A 20,974-nucleotide genomic window follows, 5' to 3' on the forward strand; every position below is an offset into this window, starting at 1 on the left:
TTGGAGAGGAAATGCACGTGTACAGTCGGAATGCCTTTCACATACATAAGGACCTCTTGGTCCTATATAACCGTTTTCGCCTGGAAATCCTGGGTCTCCCCTTGAGCCATTGCAGCCATCCAAACCATGCTTGCCTCTGGGTCCTTCCCTTCCTGGGAGTCCCTGAAAGACAGTTTAATATTGATTAGAAATACACCATGATTAATGGGGAATTACTTTTTAAATTAACAGAACAGTTCAGAAACAAATGTATCTTAGATCTGAATCAGATGACATCTCACAGTGATCCTGGTTTCATACTCTTTTGCATTAGAAATGTTTTCTCTTCTGAATAGAATTTTTTGTGGTGTAGAACAAATTATGTAAGTCTTTTGTTTATTTGGGTTTTTTGATGCATAGCAAATATAACAGCGACAACACTGGTTAAGAGGACTAGACTGTGTTTTTCACTTGAGTGAAAAAGTAATGTTCTGTCTTCTCAGAGAATACAGACTCTTTGCTCTCTAGCAAAGAGTCATTCTTGTGGCTGTAAAGCTGGAAAAAAACCACAAAAGCCATCTCAAGCAGCCTCATGTTTTTAAATCATTAGGATAAAACAAGGAAAAATGGGACACAGCTTGACTCAGGCACACAGTAATCACAGAGATAGTGATTTTTCTAACCTAGCAAGAGCTAACCAGTGTCCATATAAGGCTTAGCTCTACTAAAAATTAGGAACTGGACAATGAAAACAATTAAATTTTTCTTGGAATGATCTTCCTGTTGGAGACAAAAACGGTTTTTCACAGAATTAAAGATTTTTGTTGGGAAAAAATATTAATTTTGACTCAAAATTATTTTTTGGGAGGCAATCTGAAAAATCGTCAAGAAAGTATCCTGGTCATTTGCCTGAAATGCTTTTGTCAATTCTGCCTTCTTCCTGTCTGTAAATTCTTCATTCTAATTTGTGGACACTGTTCTTAAATTAACATTTTTTGCAAAAAAAATATACATTTTTTGGGAACACTTCTTTTTTTTTGGGCCAAATTTTGGCCTTGTGACCTCTACATTATCAGACATTTTGGCAACAGTCCCACTATCAAATGTGGACAGCTGACAAGCAGATGCTACAACACCCACTCAGCTCTTGGTTCTGTTTTCACTTTCAAAATTAAACGTTTTAACTTTGTTTGATCCATATGAAACTAGTAACATCACAGGAATTCAGTTCTAGTAGAGTATTTTGAAAAATTCCGTATCTAGATATTATTTCACCAATTTTCACACTGAAGAAGACATTCGTAAAAATATATAATCACATCCTTATAAAGATATATTTAGGACCCACTGTGCTTATTCAGTCCTTATTTAGGTTAAAATTACTGGACTCAGTGGTTGGAGTTTTCCTGCAAAAGGACTACCAGCAAAAATGAGAATCAACAAAAACCAGTGCATCATTTGAGATATTTTCAGAGATGTTAAGAATGCAACAAGGAGACCACAGTCTGTTAGAGAGCCTGAGAAAAGAAATACACTGCTTTCAAGCCTAGCTCTGACACATGCTACGTGGCCACGGGTAGTCTCTGCCTTCACTGCCCCACTCCTGCATGAACATTCTGTACCTATCTCATTGGGATTTGGTGGCATTTGTTATCAATAGTAAACACAGTTTAAGTTAACCTAGTTTTTTTACATTTTTGCAGAACATGTAACTCTGTGAGAGAAATTATATCAATAAGTATAAAGCCAGACAATTTAGTGAATATATTATTCTGTTATAGGATTTGCTATGAATTTATAGGAACTGTAATTTTTATAAAGAAATATTTGTTTAATACCTACAGGAACACCATCTAAACCAGGAAATCCTGGGACTCCAGTTGGCCCCTAAAAACAGGTGATATGAAAAAACAAAGTTGATGAAGTCATTAACTCTTAAAAATAATGAAAAACAAGAATATGTGGTACTATATAGCAAGAAACAAAAAACCAGGCTTGTTTGACATATGAATCAAAAGCCATAATTTTCAGAAATTAAGTATCTGAAAAAAACTTCTATGGGCTTAGCAGAAGACTAGTGCCAATAGTTACCCATGTAACCGATGGTACAGGACAACTGTCTATTACTCAATAGCCATTCATTCTCCAAAGATTATAAAATTACAGAGAAGGGGAACTTGCCTGTAACTTATAAAATATTTCTGTCTGTAATTTCACAATCCTGCTCCTGTTTTGATACTACCAGCAGCGCAATTTTTGCTTACAGCATTTACATTTCAGTTGTGCTAGATACTGACATTAGTGATTTCACTCACCCTCTGAGATCAGTCAAATTAGACCATTAAAACTAATATGAAGTACCAAGACCAAGGGATTTTACAGATATGAAAAACAGGAATCTGAACTGCAATTTATACTCTCTTAAGTGGTAATAAAATTCTGTTTAGTGCAGTGCTTTTAAAAGCACCATACTGCTCCCTCCAACTCTACATTTCTACACCTTCTTTGAGGTTAAGGGGATGACACCGTATGTGACAATCAGAGTCTGTCTATTCATCATATTTTATGTCTTCTGACAATTCTAATTTTGCAATCCACAGCAAAAAAATCTCCTAAAATATTTTTTCAAGAATTAATTTTATGTAATTAACTTCTGTGAGAATTTTGTGTGAGCAAGAGTATAGTTTGGCAAATGTTTTTTTGGTCATTCAGGTTCTGTTTCACTTATCAACATTTAACATTACATACTGTATACACCTAAAAGAGCTGTCTGTGGTGTTTCCTACCTTATCACCATTTTCTCCAGCTGGCCCAGGCTGCCCATTCTCACCTCTCTGTCCTTTCTCCCCTGGCAGACCAGCTGGTCCTGTAGATCCCAAGGGCCCAATTGGACCTTGAGCTCCCAGCTCACCAGGCTGACCCTGAAAAGAGTCCAAAGTGAATGACTACTGCTGTAAACTCCACAGCAATTCAGAGATGACTCTGTGGATAAAACAAGGCTTACAATGTATAAATATTCATGACTCAAAACAGCTGCTGGACAGCCTGCAGAACTGTCCCATGTGTTAGGTGCTGTAGGAACACAACCTACAAGTTTAACAACTTGCTCAAGGCAATAATTTCTTTTCACCTTCATCAGATCTCCAAGACCACCTCTCTGAGATGGCTGGGATAAACTGCAAATCTTCCTGGCTCCACCAATATAAGTATCACCTTTTGCAAGCCTAGGACTCCGATGAGCGTTGTGTTTTCCCACCAGAAAAATGAGGACTCATTTTAGACAAAGAGACTTTGTACACAATTAGAACAAACCAAGAGAGTTCCCTCTTTCAAGTCTCAATATGCCAATTATCTTAAGTTTTTCTAGCTCACATTTTTCATAATCACTCTCATATCCTAGTGCCTCATTTAAAACATGTGAAGTTTCCTGGAGAAAAAAAATAATAGTCATTAGCCAACATATTTACAAAAAGTATCAACTTTAATAGACTGTGTTAAAATGGGTTGGGAGGTTGAAGAATGTAACTTATCTAAAAAAGGCTCTAAATTGAGTATTTGTACCTTCATTACCATACAGATGATCTTCACAGATTTTATTAACTTTTCCAAGGTAATATATATTCTCCTGAAGCAAAATTACTTCCCATGCCAACTGCATTTTTCAGTTCATAGCACTGGTGTGGAGTTGTTACAGATTTGTTGCAGTTTTTGTTCTGTGATGCTAAACAACTATTCAATCATATATTCAAAGTGCTGAATAAAGCAACCTTTCTAATCAGGCTTCCCATGTGAGCTGTCTACACTTCCACCCTACAAAAATCTAAATATTTATAGGACTTTATTTCTCTTACTCATCTTTTTCATTTTATATCATTATCCTTGTTTACCTGTAACTTGTTCTGTTTCCAAACTGAAAACTGTTTTGCTTTCTTTCCAGATTTCATTCATTAATTATAATAAAGTATTATAACTATAATTAATTATATTAATTATATATTATATATAATCAATACATAGTTAATAATTTATTATAGTATAGAATTAATTATTATAATTAATTATAATACAGTATTTTAAAAGAGAGCAAAATGGAGCCCCATGCATTCCTGAGAAAACCATATGGCTTTAGGACCACTTGAGGGCAGTAAAAGATATTTCAGTATTCACAGAAATAAAACACTATATCTTTATTTCTATGAATGGATTGAAGGAAAAAAAAAGATGGAAATGAAAGATTGTAAGAAGATATGTAGCTTCAGGAAACAAAAGAACTGAATGCTTGCTTCTCAGTGTAAACTTTTCAGCAGGCTGAATCTGTCTGGACAAAATCTTCCTTTGTGAATTACATGCAGGAACCTAAGCCTCTTTTTATTTATTTTCTACCTGTCTTTTTAAAATCAGTGTGATTTGACAGTCGGACAAGAAGTGAAAAAATATATGGTATGCATCATTCAATCAAATCAGCAAAGCAACAGAGAAGATAATTTATTACATGTTTGGACAGGAACATACTGTAGGTTTATGCCACAGTGGAAGTAGGACTGGATGACCACTGGCCCTTAAGCTATGAACAGGAACTTAGTCCAGAGGGTAGGAAGAGAAGTCCTACACTTAGAAATAAGGACTACCTGAAAAAAGAATTCTCACATGACTCGTGTTCCATTTATCTTTACTCGTTCCTCTCACTTCAATCTTGATCCTGCTTCCAGAGAAGTCACTGGCAAAAATTCCAGGGCAGAATCAGCATGTTGTCTTCTCTAACAGTTACAATATTCTTGATACCAGAATTTGAGCAGTGTAAAATATTATGCAAATTAAGGGCTCCTGGTATTAAAAGCTGACGATTCTGCATCCTTGTTAACAGTGAATGGACAGTCAGGATTCTGGGTGTTGGGTGTTTGCTTGCATGAACAGTTGCAGCCTGTCTACCAGCAGTGCCTTGCACATTCTCTGTTAGAATGAATTTATTAATTAAAGTACTTTTAAGGCAGCTATTATGCCCTTTAAATACTTGGCTGAAAAAAAGAACTGGACAACCATTTTAATTAAAGCATAATTTTGAGTACAAGTGAAATGAATGAAACCAATAATAAAATACAACTGTTTGAACCATTAACTTTACTGGAGGTGGTATGGCTTTTTAGTACTCTAAACTAGCTATCACCTTGCAAACGCATCATTCGTCAACAAGAAAAGAAAAGCATAAGATATTTTGCACTAATTTTTTCATGTCTTTGTCTTTTAATGCATTTTGTTGACAACAGGTTTCTGCACCAACTTCAAGATTTTTAATTAATAGTGTATATACTCTGCATTCAAGAGTTGAAAATTTTCAAAACATGTTATATCCTTTGGACAGTTAAGAAACATGATTTTTATTGCACTCAGAAAAAAAGCTGAGACACTGTAGGCATTCTACGGTAGTTATCATAATTAACAAATAAACACTTCCAGGACATGTAGTCCTTTAGGTTGATGAAATGTCTTCATCTGCTGCTACCCTGTGAATTTAATTGACTCCATGGTCTTCAGTGGAAGGTAGTGAAGTCATAGAACAGAGTCACTGAATTCAGAATTCACAATGGGTTTGGCAGCTGATACAACTTTAGCATGCCATGTGAAGCTGATGGATTCTCTCTCTTTCTTTTAGCTCAAAGACTGATAATGACTGGGAGCTTTGTTAAGACCAAACTGATACCATGTCATAACATCTATTATCACATCTATTATTTGTGCCCATCCAATGTGACTACCACAGCATTACAGTCTCAGGACAGCTGTAAAAATAAAGAGGATGAAGGTAGTCATGCTCATGTGGAAATGACAAATTAGCTCAGATAAAATGAACAGAATATTATGCCCGCTCTGCCATCTGATGCCAATAAATTCCTCTAGGTTTTCAGTGCCTTGTTAATTGTCTAGGTCAGGAACTACCCATGCCAAGACTACAATCTGTTATTTTAGCATATCCTGGGCTTGACCTGCAGTAAGAAATTGACTTTAGGCAAAACAAGGCTGTATTTTTTTTTAATTAACTATGCTTCCCAAGACTAAGACTGCAAATACTTCAGAATCATGCAACAAAACATTTAATACTGTTTGGAAAAGGCAATGGACAAGGTTATTTGGAATTACTTTTTTTTTGATGCCTGAGACTGAAGAGTACCTGATTTTGAGAGTGCCTTAAGCACTTAACTCTCTCAATACAATGTTTTAAAGGAGTCTTAATTAGAAATAAAAAAACTTTGTGCTACTTGAGTGAATTCTGTCTTGCTTCTTACTATCAATAAAGTCAAAAGAAGCCCAGTTATTGCCTTCAATTAGGGCAGTACCCTATGTTACAGGCTATGGAGATATACCAGTGATATGTGAAATGCACTTACCTTCTGTTTATAAGAACAAAAGTGAAAATGCCCAGCAACTCCACACAGATTGTAGGCAAATAATACAGCAACCCTTTCCACTGTGGACTGGTCTCTGGCTTGTGACTGTAACCAGTCTTTCTCATTTCACCAGGAGCAGGACAGAGCAAGGAAGGAAAGTAAAGCAGTCTCTGGGCAAGAGAGGAGTGCTCACAAAGGCATTTGGAGAGATATTTTATTTTGTAATTTGCTTAGTGAGGTGGGGGCATCCACTGCTACTCTAAGCTCCACCCATGTCCTCTCCCCTTTTGGAAGAGCTGGTCAATTACAAAGCAAAGCCACAGCTTCCAGGGCTTGGAGGGGTGTCCATTCTGGGAAGATTCTACTCCTCACTGTGTAAGACTGGGACCAAGCTCATTTTCACTGTAAGTCAAGGCTCAAAAAACCCCAAAACAAACCCTCTTCTAAATATAAACTTAGATTAAGATGAGATAAATCTGAAAATCATACAATTTGGCATTAAATCCAGTCTCTTGTCCTTAATAGACCAAATTAATAAATTTCTTTTTCATAGCTTTTTAGCCAAGTAAATGCAGTAATAATACTTAGAGCTTGAGTTTTCATAGAATGGTTTGGGGTGGAAGGGATCTTAAAGATCAAGTAGTTTCAAACCCCCTGCCCAGTAAAGCAGGTCACTCAAAACCCCATTGAACCTGGCCTTGAACACTTCCACGGATGGGGCAGCCACAGCTTCTGTGGGCAGCCTGGGCCAGGGCCTCACCACCCTCACAGTAAAGAATTTCTTCCTCATATCCAACCTAAACCTAATCTCTTTCAGCCTGAAGCCACTATCCCTTGTCCTGTCACTACAGGTACTTGTAAACAGTCTCTCTCCATCTTTCTTGTAAAGAACATCTGAACCATGCTGTAAACTATTGGAAAATTTGGCAACTTCTCATCATATTTTTCAATGATATAATATGCTACAGGAACAAAATACCTGATGAGGCAGCTTAGTATTCACGGTGATACTTCACAGAAGCAAGACAAATCATAATGAAGTGCTGAAAACATTATTCACAATGTATACTTGGGTTTGCGTTTTAACCCTGTGGGACTATGAAAAGAAAAACTATCCAATAAGCCAGTGGGTGTCACTGTTGCGTTAAACAAACTTAACAAAACATAACTTAGCACTGAAACTCTTAACTGCTAATGGCTGAAAGCAGAGAGCTACAAATAGAGCATCGTAGACCACAAATAATTAACATCAGATTAGCTAGTAAAATAAAATTGAGTTTTGCTCTGAACCATTTTATTAAAACAAGCCACCGATAAAAAAGAATGGTTTTGCAGAGTTTTATCTTGGTTGATGTGGAAAAGCTTGGCAATCTGCAGCAACTGAGAAAAAACACCATTTTCAGTACAGTAGGACAGGGGAACCAAAAGTATTAAGAAAAGAAAAATGCTCAAGAACAAAAGGAGAGATAATTTAAAGAGATCAAAACTTGAAAAAATTTTAAAATGTCTAATATGAAAAATGCTAATTTACAGATGCTGTAGCTGGGCATCCTATACGAAGAACAACCTCAAAGAGACCTTACAGTGGTTGGTGTTATTCTCCTTACAGATTGGAGTGTTTCTGTTCCTATTCCACATTCTGGTAAGCAGGATCCATTCCCTACCACTTCAAATCCTAACTTCTGGAGTCAGAGAACTGCCTATTCCTCTGCCCAGTTAAAAAAAAAAAAAAAGTGTGGTCTGCTTCAGATATAGATTTAGGGGTCTCATTTCTCTGAGTCTGTTTTACAGAAAAACATAATATGGTTCTCAGTGAATGTAAGTGAAATGCAAAAGAGATGTTACAGAAATGTATAACTGGTCTCAGGAATCTTCTGCTTTAAAACTTAAAACTAATGTACTGGGAAAAAAATTATCAACAGGTAAGAGGCAAATAATGGGAGAAATCTGGATTTCCTCAGATGCTAGTGTACATATATCTCTGATAGTGGATTTGAGACCAAGTAGAAGGATTTTACATATTTATTTCCTGAGTGTGTAACTTGAAGATTCAAATACAAGTACTGGGTATTCCATGTGAATGACAGATTGACACTGCATACTGACATGCAAAAAAAGTGTGGTTTGATAAATGCCTCTTACTCCCCAAAACAGGCAGAATTCGCACAATTTTCACAGTTAGAACATTTAAAATATGTTTACACTGTGCTGTAAATTGAACTCACATAACCCATGGAACCTACTAAGGCAATTTGGCAACTCACAAGATCTACTGAGGAGATGTTACAAGAGAAGCAGTGCCAGAGGACTGACTTAACTCACAGGTAACTTTCCTCATTCTTACCCCAGGACGGTGCATTCTTGCCCTGCAGTGACTGACTGATAGCAGCTGACTTCCTAACTTACCTGTGATGCCCAAGTGACTCAGCATCTCTTGTGAATGCTTACTCCTTATATCTGAAATGTCAGACAGTGTAAAACCCTCCTCTTAGATGCTGCATTCTCCCCTACACTAGGACAAAAATAAGCCTCTTGCTTCATCTGCAAAAGAACAAACATTGGTCCTGCTGAGTTATATTTATTATTCACTTTGATCCAGGCATTTCACATGATCCCATAGAAGCCAGAGCAGGTTGGGTCATGAATAGATGCTTGCTTCCCAAATCTACTTAACTAAAAACAAAGCCAACGGAATTGAATAGGATCAAACTCTGGGGTCAGCACAGGACAGGTTTACAATTGGTCAGTGCTAACTGCAAACATTTTTTTTAACTATCTAAATTCTATTAGAGCAGCCAGCATTTTTGGAAGCCTGTGATACAACACTGCAGGAGTTTTCTAGGAAACAACTTTCCAATGCAGAAAAAGAGGATGAAATGGTGGAAAAGGTTTTATTAGGTCTCTAATGAAAATTGAAATCACAGACTTTATGGCCTACCAAAATGGAAGAGGGGAGGGGAAAAAGAATCTAAAAAGTCATGTACTGGCATATATACTTTCACCAATGATGTTTTGCTTCATTTATCTGTTCTACAGTTCTGAAATCTCTAGGTATGGTACCACACAGTATGGGCAAAGAGATTTAGCAGCACATTTTAATGGTGTCTTATGGAAGAAAGAGTCCTTTTGAGTTGTGACATAAGATCAAAAGATAAACAATATAATGTAAGACTAACTCCAAAAAGATTGTAATCCCAATTGAACAGAAAATTTCATTGTGATGTGGACAATTGTAATGATATACTACCAGCAGTAGTGACTAAAATGTTTTTTCAGACAGTGATTTCTTGCTAATGAATAGGAGTGCAAATCTATTTATTGCACAGACTTACATATGGTTGAGAGAATATAAAAGGACAGGTACACAAGCTCTTCTAAAACTCAATAGAGTGACTGATGTATAGATATAATGGTTTTATTTAAATATTTAATGAAAGTTCAGCTATTTGCTTCTACTTTTCTTTAAACTTGCCCAGTATCAATACATTCAAGTCTGGTCACTGCAGTTTCATTTTCTTATTCCCATGGTCAGCTTTTCCATAGCTAAAACCTCAGTTATCATTATCAGGTCTACTTATAATGAAGAAGGCTTTTGATGTTGAAATTTAAAATATTTTCAAATGGGCAAATAGAAGGCAAAGTCATAATACCAAAAGTTCTGAATATTTAGGTTTGTGTACTGTACAGTGCCAGAGGCTTTTAATGATCATTTATTTCTTACACTTTTGAGACAGGATTGAGGAAGATGTAAAACTCTGAGGAACCAGACTCAGAGCAGGATTCAGACAGAAAAGCAGATAAAGCAGATGTTTTACATTCTAGGAAGCTAGCAATAAGATAAACAAATCTTTTATTTTGTAATGAGTAGTCTCCACAAAAGCTCAGAGAGCTGCTCAGAGAGCAAAGTTAGTGTGTCAGAGTGTAAAAGCAGAACACAGCAAACTTTAAAAAACAAAAGAACTGTAGGATGAAAGACAAGATTAACTAATCCTATAGAAAATTATTCATCACCATATATTAGTATAGAAAATATGTGCAGTAATCTATGTGAAGCAGTGTTTAGTTAAGCTATATTTCATGTAGGGTCTGAAGAATACTTCTGTTTCTAGCATATGGATTACTATAATTGACTATACTAAATATATATTCATATTACATTGGAGATACTTTGCCCATTATTCATCAGGGTACATGTACATCCTTATTTCAGAGCTTTTTCAGAAAATGGTACAATTCTCAGATTTTTTTTTTTGCAAATTTACATTTGCAAAACAACATTAAATTTATTTTGAAATATTTATTACGCTTCTATTTGGCACTTAGGTCCAGTTCCTTGGAATTATTTAGAAATCTAACTGCAAATGCATGAATCATAGTACAGTTTACCTGTGATGAGGACACCTTAGGAAAGAGCCAGAACAACTGCAGGAGGTGTTTATTATTGACTGATTATGGGCATGTAATTCAGAACTTCCAGGCTACTGAATGAGAACCCAAATCAGGGGAATTCCCCCTAGTTTGAAAGTCAGTTGTTTTTAAATGGCACTTCAGATCAGGTTTTTGATATCCAAAACAGTCTATTCAGTAGCACTGAGAGACACTGCAGTGGTACCAGTCAAAATACTGTTCCTGGGATGCCCTTTGTTAGCACAGTGTTACAGAGATATACGCATCCTAGGCCTCTATTATGAAAATCCTACAGCATGGGGGACTTTCACATAGACATAATCCTGGAGGATTAGGATAGGATCCAAGGACACCAGGGCAGTGATCATGACACAGCAAAGCGTGCAGCTAACTGCAGAAGCACAGGAAGAAAAAGGTGTGTCTTGCTTTTCTGGCAACTCAGGTTGTACACAAAGAAATCGGGCATGTGGCTCTTCCAAAACTGATCCACCATGTTCAAGTTTTCTAAACCTAAACGTAACCATTAGTACTTTGGTAGAAAACAATTTTCATCACTGACAATTTTTCAGTTGATCACCAATCAGGACATACATACATATACATATGTATATAACTTTTATATATATATATAAGTTTTTTCCTCACACAACATTTAAATTATTTGCTATCTCTATATAGAGATGTATTCTGAGAAAGAACAGCCAAGATAAAAGTCTTCACAGGACATATTTTAATTAACAATTAGCAACATGCACAGTTACTAATTTTAGCATGTAATGTGAAAATGCCTTAGAGTTGTTTTATAATTATTCATATGACAAAGACAATTCAGATTTTTTTAAAGTTAGTATTTTAAGTGAGTAAAATAAAAAGTCTGCAAACATTTTCAGAGTCACCTAACCCAAACAAGAAATAACTAAGTTCTCAAAAACCTAGAGAATGGCATGGACATTCTCTCTTAAGCAGCCTCTTATTAGAAAACAAGCATAGATTTCTATAGTTTACATGTATTAGGAATTACATCTGTCTAACTCCTAGAGTGATCTCATAGAATCCTTAAATACAAAAAAGGCACCATAATTAGTACCAATCCAGTTTACAAACAAAGTTCTTTACGAACAACTTTCTTCAGTGACAGCTGTACTTGATACCAGTGAAAGAATTATGCTAGTTTGTCAGATGTGTTTGTGTCTGAATTTTGGTTTAGTGATTTATCAACCATGTTGATTTTCAGGAACAACAATGTGCACAAAATGAACAGTATTTACAACAGTAATTGTCATTCATTCTAATCATCACTTACCCTTGATCCTTTTTCTGGAAAGCACCGACAAACTGAACAATCCTGTCCCCCACATGGATCAATATATGCATATCCTCCCTAAAAATTAAAAGTTTATGGATTTATCAATGCACAACAGACAACAATTACTCCATCAAATATTGTCAGCTGGACATATTAGCTAATTAGAGGATTTTCAAGGCTAAAGATCTCTCATCAACATAAACATGCTGGCAAGGTAGAAGCAATAAGTAAAAGCTTATTACTGTTGCTGTAGAAGGTGGAAGATCTTAACTACAAGTTATGTTACATAACACTAAGTATTACAGCCAATGTAACTTAGGAAACCAGCTGCACCCAGAAATACATTTTAACAGAATCAGAATTTTATTTGCAATAATGTGAAATTTGTAACCCATCACATTATTTTATGAGAATGTTTAACTACAATGAAACTATAAAAGGCAAAACAAGGTGAAGGAGCAAGAAGTTCATTCAGACATAAAATCTTGAATTTAATTCTTGTCTATTAAGTGAAACAAAGTATACACATGGTGTAATTATGCATTGCCTACTATGAATTTACTTCTTTCTTGTATTAAAAATTTCTGTTATTGTCCTCTTAACAGCAAAGAAGTGACTGCTTTGTTTTCATCAATTGCAATGAGAAAAAAAATATTCAAGGGGAAATGAAAACACAACAAAAAGTAAATTCACTAGTGTGGTAAGTGAACATGATTTCATTATTCATTTCTATTTTCCCAAATGTAGTAATAAACACACATCATATGCACTTACAAACTTAGTTGGAATGTCCACTAAATAACATTATTTTTTCAGTAAAACTGTAAATTATAAAAGATGGTTTTTTAAAAAATATTTAACAAGGAAGTAAAAGATTTAAGAATAATGTAGGTAAACAAGTAAATGGTGATAAAAAAAGTATTTCCTTAGTGTGGGTTTTCATTATTATCAAGGTCAAGATTGTTTTGTTACTGGTTTTAATACCCAACAGAACACTAAAGGCTCATACTTCAATGTTTCAAGGAGTAAACACTGACAAATTTTAGATAAGGAGGAAAAATTCTGTTCTATCTATAACATTTTTAAAATATCTGGAATTCCCAAACCTCAGAACATGAGGGTATGATGGTCTCTTTCACAGACTACTTGTTTTTCACACACTGCACTTCCCATGAAATTACTAATCCACTCCACACTAGTCTCTCACCGAGTTGTTAGAATCTTACCTCTCCTGGAATGTCAATAGAGTACAAGTTTCCAAAAACAGAACTGTTACCCTTTCTTCTGATTGAACACATTTATTTTTTTTAAATATGTCCATTTTCAACATAAAATAAAAAGGCATGAGTTTGAGAATTTAAAAAAAAGCCTCTACAAAAAAGAGCTTCTAAATATTTGAAAGAATACAAAGAGGATGGACTTGAAAGAAGTTTCAGTGAGGGCATTGCAAACATTAGGGTTATATGAAGGCCAGTACAGAGAGGATAATAAAGTAGATATTGAAACTATATTATATGTGAAATTTTGGCTTCAGAGCGATGGGAATGTCCATGGAAACCAGTTTAAGATCTAAGCTAACACAGAGAGCAGAGCTTGAAAGCTAGAATTGACATGTGCCCTAATGCAGAACCATCGAAGAGACTTTATGAGGAGGGAGACAGACTCAGTGAACAAGAAGGGTTTTCTACATGCAGCTTTCCAAGAGCACCTAAAGATGCCAGAATTAGAATCTAAGAAACTCCAGAGCATAAAACTGCAAAATAGATAAGCTGAGTAGCAGAAAGGAAAGTCAGAATTGCAGAAATACAGAAAGGAACATCACAGTTTCCCCACAGAACTAGAGGTCATTTTGGTGCATTTGGTGTTACTTGTTTGAACTGTACCATCCTATCACTCACCTCTCTAAAGCAAATATTAATGTCACTTACCCCATCAATTTCTTGAGTTGAAAAAACAATCAGTATCCACCTGATTTAAAAGAAAAAATTAAATTAAAACTAAACTTATAACATCAAATCTTCCCAAAAATTTAGTCTGTAGAAAGTGAGAAGTGATCAAGTGAACACACGATGAAGTCCTGTTTGGGGTGCCTATATAGTATTTTTATAAGGGGTACACACCATCAAGAAATGGCCAGCCTGTGCTGTAAATATTTGTCTTTTTGGGTTTGTGAGACTGAAGACAGACACACAGGCATGAACAAGAGTACGTAAAAGTCCTTACAACTCCCCCTTGTAACCTATTTCCAATCCCACAATTGCAAAGGGCTAGAGAGGAACCACTCCAGACAGATTTCTCCATGGACACCATGAAGTGAAGACTGAGTAGAGATGGGGATGATCTGCATCTACCCTAAAATGAGTTAGCTGGTGCTGTTTTCTTTTGCTCAGAGAGGGAAAGAGAAAGCAGAGCGCAAAGCCACATTCAGAACAGCCACATGATTCCAGAGCAGCTTCTGGGGAAGCCCAGCTCCATGCTAACCATTGCTAGTGATGGACTGTAAAGTTGAAAAAAAAAAAAGAATAAACTAAAATTAAAAGTTAGCTCAAAAATTCTGCAGCAATACAGGAAATAAACATTCCTTTTAATTATTATTAATGCTAATATTATTTTTACTAAGAGCTAAGGTGCTTACTCATTATATGGAAAGATAAATTAGACACAGCCATAGCATACAGACTGCTGTGTACTATTCTACAGGCTACAGTGAAGCCTATATCAAAATTACTCCAACTTTGCAAATATACTAAATTTTACTAAATGGGCATTTAGTAAAATTCCCTATTGAGATCAACTTCTGTTCTTTCTGTGTTAGTCATATGGTCAACTCTTAGAAGCACTAAGAACTGTGCCAGCAAACCCCCAATTACTCTCCCTGATTATTAATTATTCATAGTTTAAACTGGAAATAATATAACCTGTATATGATCTGATATTTACTGATAAATTCAATACTGAAAGCATTAACATGTTTTAGCCATTTATGTACATTTACTCCATATACTTTTTACAGCTGTGTTGCCTGCTACTCATTTTCAAATACAGATTTTACTGCAACAAAATATTTATGAAAATAATTAGTAGCAACTGAAGACAGAAGATGCTGTCCCTTGCTAAATATGAAATGAAGGACTGATTAAACAATGTGAAACTGCCAGATGATCAGCTACAGCAGTAAATGGTGGAGAAGTCTTCTGCATACCAGTGGTTCATTGTTTAATGCATCAAGTAAGTTCGTGTTGGAAGGATTTAACTTCACAGGAACACTTCAACCAGGTAGCAGGTAATACTGTTGTTCTGTGATTGTTAATAATTTAACGCCACTTTTGCTTCGACAGACAGTCCCTGTAAATATTTATTCCCATACCAAAGTTGACCAGCTGTGAGTTATTTTTTATTTAGGAAAACACCAAGTTCTCATGAAGCTTTTGCACAAGTGAAATAGAAATCTGATTATGTTTTCCTTGATACATGGTGCTGCAGTCCCCCCTTTTTCCAGCCACATACAGCAGGCATGTGTTTACCAGATTCTCTGCCATTTCCAAACCTCTGCCTCCTGAAGCCAGGGAGATGTTCCCTATGTAATTGACTCAGCAGAGACTGTTAGCGGTAAGTCAGTCACAAATAATGCAGAAAAAAGGCAAGAAGAGCTGCCTTGGAGAGACTCAGAGTTATAGTTCCTGTTTCCTACTACTTAAATAGCATAGAACCTGAAATTCAAGTGGTATAAACTTATAGACCAGTAATTGAGCTCAAAATAAATTATCACACAGGCTTATCAAATTTATGACAGGCCACAAATTATTTAACTTCTGATTTCTTATTACTGTTAAATTGATAGCTAAGAATATATCTCAGTGCATCTGGTTAAAAAATGTAGTGATCTGTAAAACTCACCAGGCAGCTGTGATAAGCCATTTAATCCGTTCAAATGAATCCTTTGTTAATGCCATTCCTGCTGATTGAGGATTTGTATATGCAGCACTTTTTTTTTCTTTAAATGGCAGGTCTTCTCTTTCCTTCTGTTCATGGATGGTCTATAAACACTGTTCCATAATGGTGTTGTTTTCCCCTCTGAACCTGTTTATATTAAAATATACGTGAATAATTACTGGATAACCAAAAATAAGTCTTAACCATTTATCTGTGTTACACGGCACAGCTTTGTGTTGGCATTACATTATGTTCTTCCTATTCAGGCCACATTTTATTTTATCAGCAATCCAATTATTTCAAGGGGACTATAATGAAACTGCAGATCAACATAAAAAGGGGTACAAGATTTCAGCCTAGAAAAGATAGTCTTCATTCTGTGTTTAAAATAATGAACAAAGAGCATCTTGCATCATTATTTCATAAAAAGCTTTCATAGCCACCATTTTAGTTAAAGGCATTAAGACAAAAGATGCAACACCTATCTATAGTAAAAAACCCAATGAACCTTAGAACACAAATCCTCAAGAAAGTATTTGCTATAGTTTTAAGACCAGATTTAGCAGCAGCAGCTTTTGCAAACTGGGCTGGACCAATCTATGCCAGAATCTGAGCAAAGGAGGACCACTCTGAATGCAGAATAAGCCATATGCATTTTCATCTAAGAGCTCTACCCATATGCATGGACAGATGACAATCATTACCTAGAGATTTTTAGCTTTATTTTTAGAACATTTTTTCTACAGATTTTACCAGGATTTAGGAAGCTGGAAGCTCTGTGTGCAGGACTGACCAGCGGCCTCCACAATCCCACACAGTCAAATTTTGCATACATAAATTGCATACATAATACATAATTTGCATACATAGTGCATCCCTAACCTATGACTTATGTCCAACAGCAGTTTTATGTGCTGCTCCAACCTTTTTGTAAACCCAAGCTTCACAAATCCAGAGACATGGCCAGGTCATGTACAAACTTTTATATCTCCCAAATGAAAAAAGAAGCTGCAATCCTTTGTAATATGGCATGTCTGGCAAATGAGTCACACTGGTTATTTCAGACTGAGGGTTTAAGAGGCTGGGCTTCTCCTAGGTTAGCACAGATTATCACAGGCTTCTGCTTTTTAGTGCTCCAGTATTCCAAATGTGGGGAAATCATTTTGAGGAGACTGAACACTGACTAGAGTGAATGGACAGGGGTTTGCCTCCTTTGGAGAAGTCTCCTGAGTAGGCAAAGACAGTCCGCTCCTGAGCAAGGAGTAAGGATGTGAAGTGCAGCAAACTGGCTGCTCTCTGATAGCTGTTCAGGCAGCAGCCATGTGTTTGTTAAACATGTGAGGGTACAGTTCTTGAAACATTACCATATTGCTTTCTATTCTTTAGATAGTGTGGCATCTTTTTAACCAGAACTAATCTATAAATAATATTGACTCCTGTGTGTATGCACAGTACATCCAAATCCCACAGTATGAAGAAGAGACTTCGTAAGCTGCTGTGCACTGACTGATGAATAAATAGCCTAAAGGCAGCCAATCCATGCTGCAAGATCACTCTCTACATGTATTGTACAGTACTCCATTCATCTGTCAAATTCTTACACTCTTGCTGTGCCCTAGCTCCCCATCTGTAAAAAAAGAAAAAAATAACAACATCCCTAATAAAAAAATAATATTCCAACAGCATTCCTACCTCACTGATTTTTTACATTAGTAATATAAACAATATAAGCAAAATTGTGAGGCAATACAATATTGCAGGGACTGATTGCCTCGAATGGAAAGTCCAAGCCAGTCATAAAGTGTTAGACTTTGCAGAAATGTGTTCCTGTTGCCCACTAGCCATCTCATTATTTAATTATCCAAACAGCTTCTGAAAATTAAGAAGAAAATAAAAAAGAAAATTATATTTGGTACATTCGCTTTGTATTAGCAGTGAAAGTTTTATTTTCAGATTAAGATCCATTTTCATCCAACTCATTGACACAGTTTAAAATAATACTTAATGCATGAGTGGAAGACTTGCAACCCTCTGCTTGTTATTTTGTCATGGCTATTTAAACCCCATCGTTTTCCAAACAAGTTGAAGTGTTCAGTAGCTAATACAGTAACAGAAAGAATACAAGGTGTTGTCTAGATTGATGTGTCAAATTGTCACGTTTTATGTTTTTGAAGCAATCACAACAGTTACCTCAATAAAATATACCCAGAATAGCACACTCACTGCCACCAAAGGAATAGGTTTCATATGAGATCACCAAACCTCACCTCAGCCTCAGAAAAAAGAAGGGGAAAAGCTGGCACTGTAACATAATCTAGATGTTTACTTTCTAGACAAGAATTGAGAAGCAAGAAAATTTCATTCTCAGTAACTCTGCTAAAGACCGTGGAACATGAGCTATAGTTTGAGGCAGACACACAGCTACAGTTATTGAGATATAAAAAATTGGAGCAGTCCTAACTGTATTCTCATTACATCCAAAGGAACCAATCATGTGCTGGGGCACTCTGCATAGAAATTGTAATAATTTCAGAGGACTGATCACACCGTCTTCCACTGTAGTCTCTATTGCTCTGACCTCATTGTCTCGTAGACAGGTTCTGCACCTTTTGTTTCGACTTTTGTATAAATGAGTGTCTACTACCTTCTCTCTAACACCAGTACTTCTCATGTTAAATTCCACTAGTGGATACTATTTCTTCTACATGGTCACCATCAATCTGGCCAGAAAACGGGGGAATTCTTTTCCTTTCTCTCCATACCTTGCTGTCCATACCAGCTTGCTCTCACAGATGTTGGATATTTTAGAGTCAAGTTGTTTTAACATGATTCTATGTACAAGATATTTGGTACTGAACATAATGCTCACCTATTCCCGAGGCATGTTCTTACTAGTAGTACCGAACTTTTTGGAAAAGTAGCTTCTACTAACCAGCTTTCACAGCAGATTTCATAGGTTGACAGTATGGTCTACTGAATGGAGATCCAGCTCTACTCTTCTGCCTGTCAGAGAAGCTGTTTTACAACGTTCTGTGGCTAGCTTTCTGCTCATGAAAGCCTTTAGATTTGTATTTCATGAGTACTCCTAGATTTATATACACATATCATATACTTGCTTTTGCTTTATCACTTCTAGTGCTAAAAAAACCTGTAATGTGGGATTTCCTGTACAGCATCCATGAACACTACAGACAAGGTAAAGTTGCTGTGGCTGGGACTGCCAACATGCTTTCTAAGTTTGCACCTTTTCAAAACAGCACTTTATTTGGTGAAAGGTTACCTTGAGCATGCAGCACTTCTGTCAATAACATAAATGTGGTAAATTTTACACATTGTCAACACTACATATCACAATTCCATTCGCAAAAACTTTGTATCGTATTACGTGAAAAGCCTGGGGAGAAACATTTCTCGCTGCTTTCCATTTATGCGGTGGGGCATAAATCCCTCTGGGAGTCTCCTCTGTCTTATTAAGAAAACGCTCGAGGGAGCGGAAAGCGTTGCTGACGGAACTCCCGTCCGTGCCCGGGAGCGCTCCGGCAGCGGCGGGATGGCCCTGGGGGCCCTGGGTGCTGCCGCCGCCTTTCCCGGTACCGCCTCGCTCTAGCCCGGTTTCACCATGCCCTTCTCCCCGCCGGAACCCAGGGCCGACCCCGCTCTGTGCGAGCGCAGCCCGTGCCTTGTTCAGGCGGTGCCCGGGGCCAGCCCCGGCCGCGCTCCCGCCGCGCAGCCCCGGCCGTTCGGGCGGCGCCCGCCACCTGCGCCCTCACGGCGGCGCGGGCGGGGGACGGAGCCAGCCGGCCGCCCGGGACACCTCCCGCTGTCCCGGGACGGGGCTGCCCCTCAGCGCGCTGCCCGTCCCGAGGAGCGCCAGGTGCCTCCGCCCGGGGCTGCCCGTCCGCGGCGCTCACCTCAGCTCCCAGGCGGAAAAGCCCCCGACACCTCGCTCACTCCATGCCCGCTGAGGACGGACGGACGGGCAGGTGGCGGCTGCCAGCGGTGCCCAAGGCAGGACGCGCGGGAGGGGTGAGGGGGTGGAGGAGAGGCGGGGCCGCGACGAGGGAGCGCTCAGGAGGGTGCAGAGCAGCAACCCTCAGGCCAAAACCCACGGGAGGGTGGGCGGGGGGCAGAATCGAAGTGCCCCGGGACGCCGCGCAGGCAGCGCCGAGGAGGGGGGGATGGCCGGCGGGGGCTGCCCCGGCCGCCTGGCGCCGGTGCTGCTGCTCGCCCTGCTCTGGCCGGGCCGCGCCGCGGCGGAGGTGAGTGAGCTCCGGGACGGGGCGGTGGCGCGGGGTGCCGCGGAGGCTGCGGCAGGACCTGGGGCAGAGCAGGGCTCGGCCCCCGCTCCCCGCTGCCACCGCGCTGCGTTGGCCACTGGTGAGGAAGGAAAGGTGAATGCGTGTGTTTCAAATAATGCGCCTCCTTCGTGCCAGGTACGCGCGCCCGGGCGAGGCGAGGTGAGGTACATCTTACCGAGCTGCGGGGCGGGGATGAGAATGGCAAAGAAGGCGCTGCGCGGGGCACTGTGTGCCCGCTGGCCTCAGGAGCTTCCCGCCCTTCCAGCTCAGGGGACGGCACGGGGTGGGATGGGGGCTCCGTCCCGCCACCCGCCCGGGAAGCGGCTGTGGAGGCCCGGCCTGCCGGCGCAGGGGATGTGGACGGCCAGGACGCAGCGGTGTGGGAGTGGATGGTCCTCGAGGAAAACACCTCCGGAGCGGCACTTGCCGTCCGGACCATCTGTGCCACCTTCATGACAAAATCATTTTACAGGTCGTCTTTCAGGCTTAATGATGAGTGTCCATCACCGTTTGGTTAATAAATTCTCCTAGATCATATTGTAGTCTTTCTGAGTCTTTCTCCAGTGTCTGGTTATAACGATTGGACTGTACGTTCTCAGTTGGGAGAAGTTCAGTCAGCTGTGAGGGTACACGGGTCAGTGTAGCTCTCAACATCTCTAGCAGTTACC

At 38.5% G+C, this 20,974-nt stretch overlaps 2 protein-coding genes across 4 annotated transcripts in view; one reads left to right on the top strand and one right to left on the bottom strand.

Annotated features, from left to right (window-relative positions):
* Positions 1-20,059, bottom strand: part of COL4A4 (collagen type IV alpha 4 chain) — a 66,612-nt gene extending 46,553 nt beyond the window's left edge. The window contains 7 exon segments of the mRNA XM_032119540.1: positions 46-162; positions 1,822-1,866; positions 2,766-2,900; positions 12,073-12,150; positions 14,004-14,043; positions 15,973-16,155; positions 19,920-20,059. Of these exon segments, the coding sequence (XP_031975431.1) occupies positions 46-162; positions 1,822-1,866; positions 2,766-2,900; positions 12,073-12,150; positions 14,004-14,043; positions 15,973-16,028 (471 nt within the window). The 5' untranslated portion in view covers positions 16,029-16,155; positions 19,920-20,059.
* Positions 20,060-20,141: 82 nt separating this feature from the next.
* COL4A3 (collagen type IV alpha 3 chain) overlaps positions 20,142-20,974 on the top strand; it is a 56,160-nt gene continuing 55,327 nt past the window's right edge. For 2 of the 3 annotated variants that reach the window (XM_032119538.1, XM_032119539.1), the window contains exon 1: positions 20,143-20,267. In XM_032119538.1, the coding sequence (XP_031975429.1) occupies positions 20,187-20,267 (81 nt within the window). In that variant the 5' untranslated portion in view covers positions 20,143-20,186. Of the gene's footprint in view, positions 20,268-20,974 lie in introns of all 3 variants that reach the window. The other variant, XR_004242089.1, reaches the window with a different exon arrangement.

Source organism: Corvus moneduloides, chromosome 10 (assembly GCF_009650955.1).
Source record: "Corvus moneduloides isolate bCorMon1 chromosome 10, bCorMon1.pri, whole genome shotgun sequence".
NCBI lineage: Eukaryota > Metazoa > Chordata > Aves > Passeriformes > Corvidae > Corvus > Corvus moneduloides.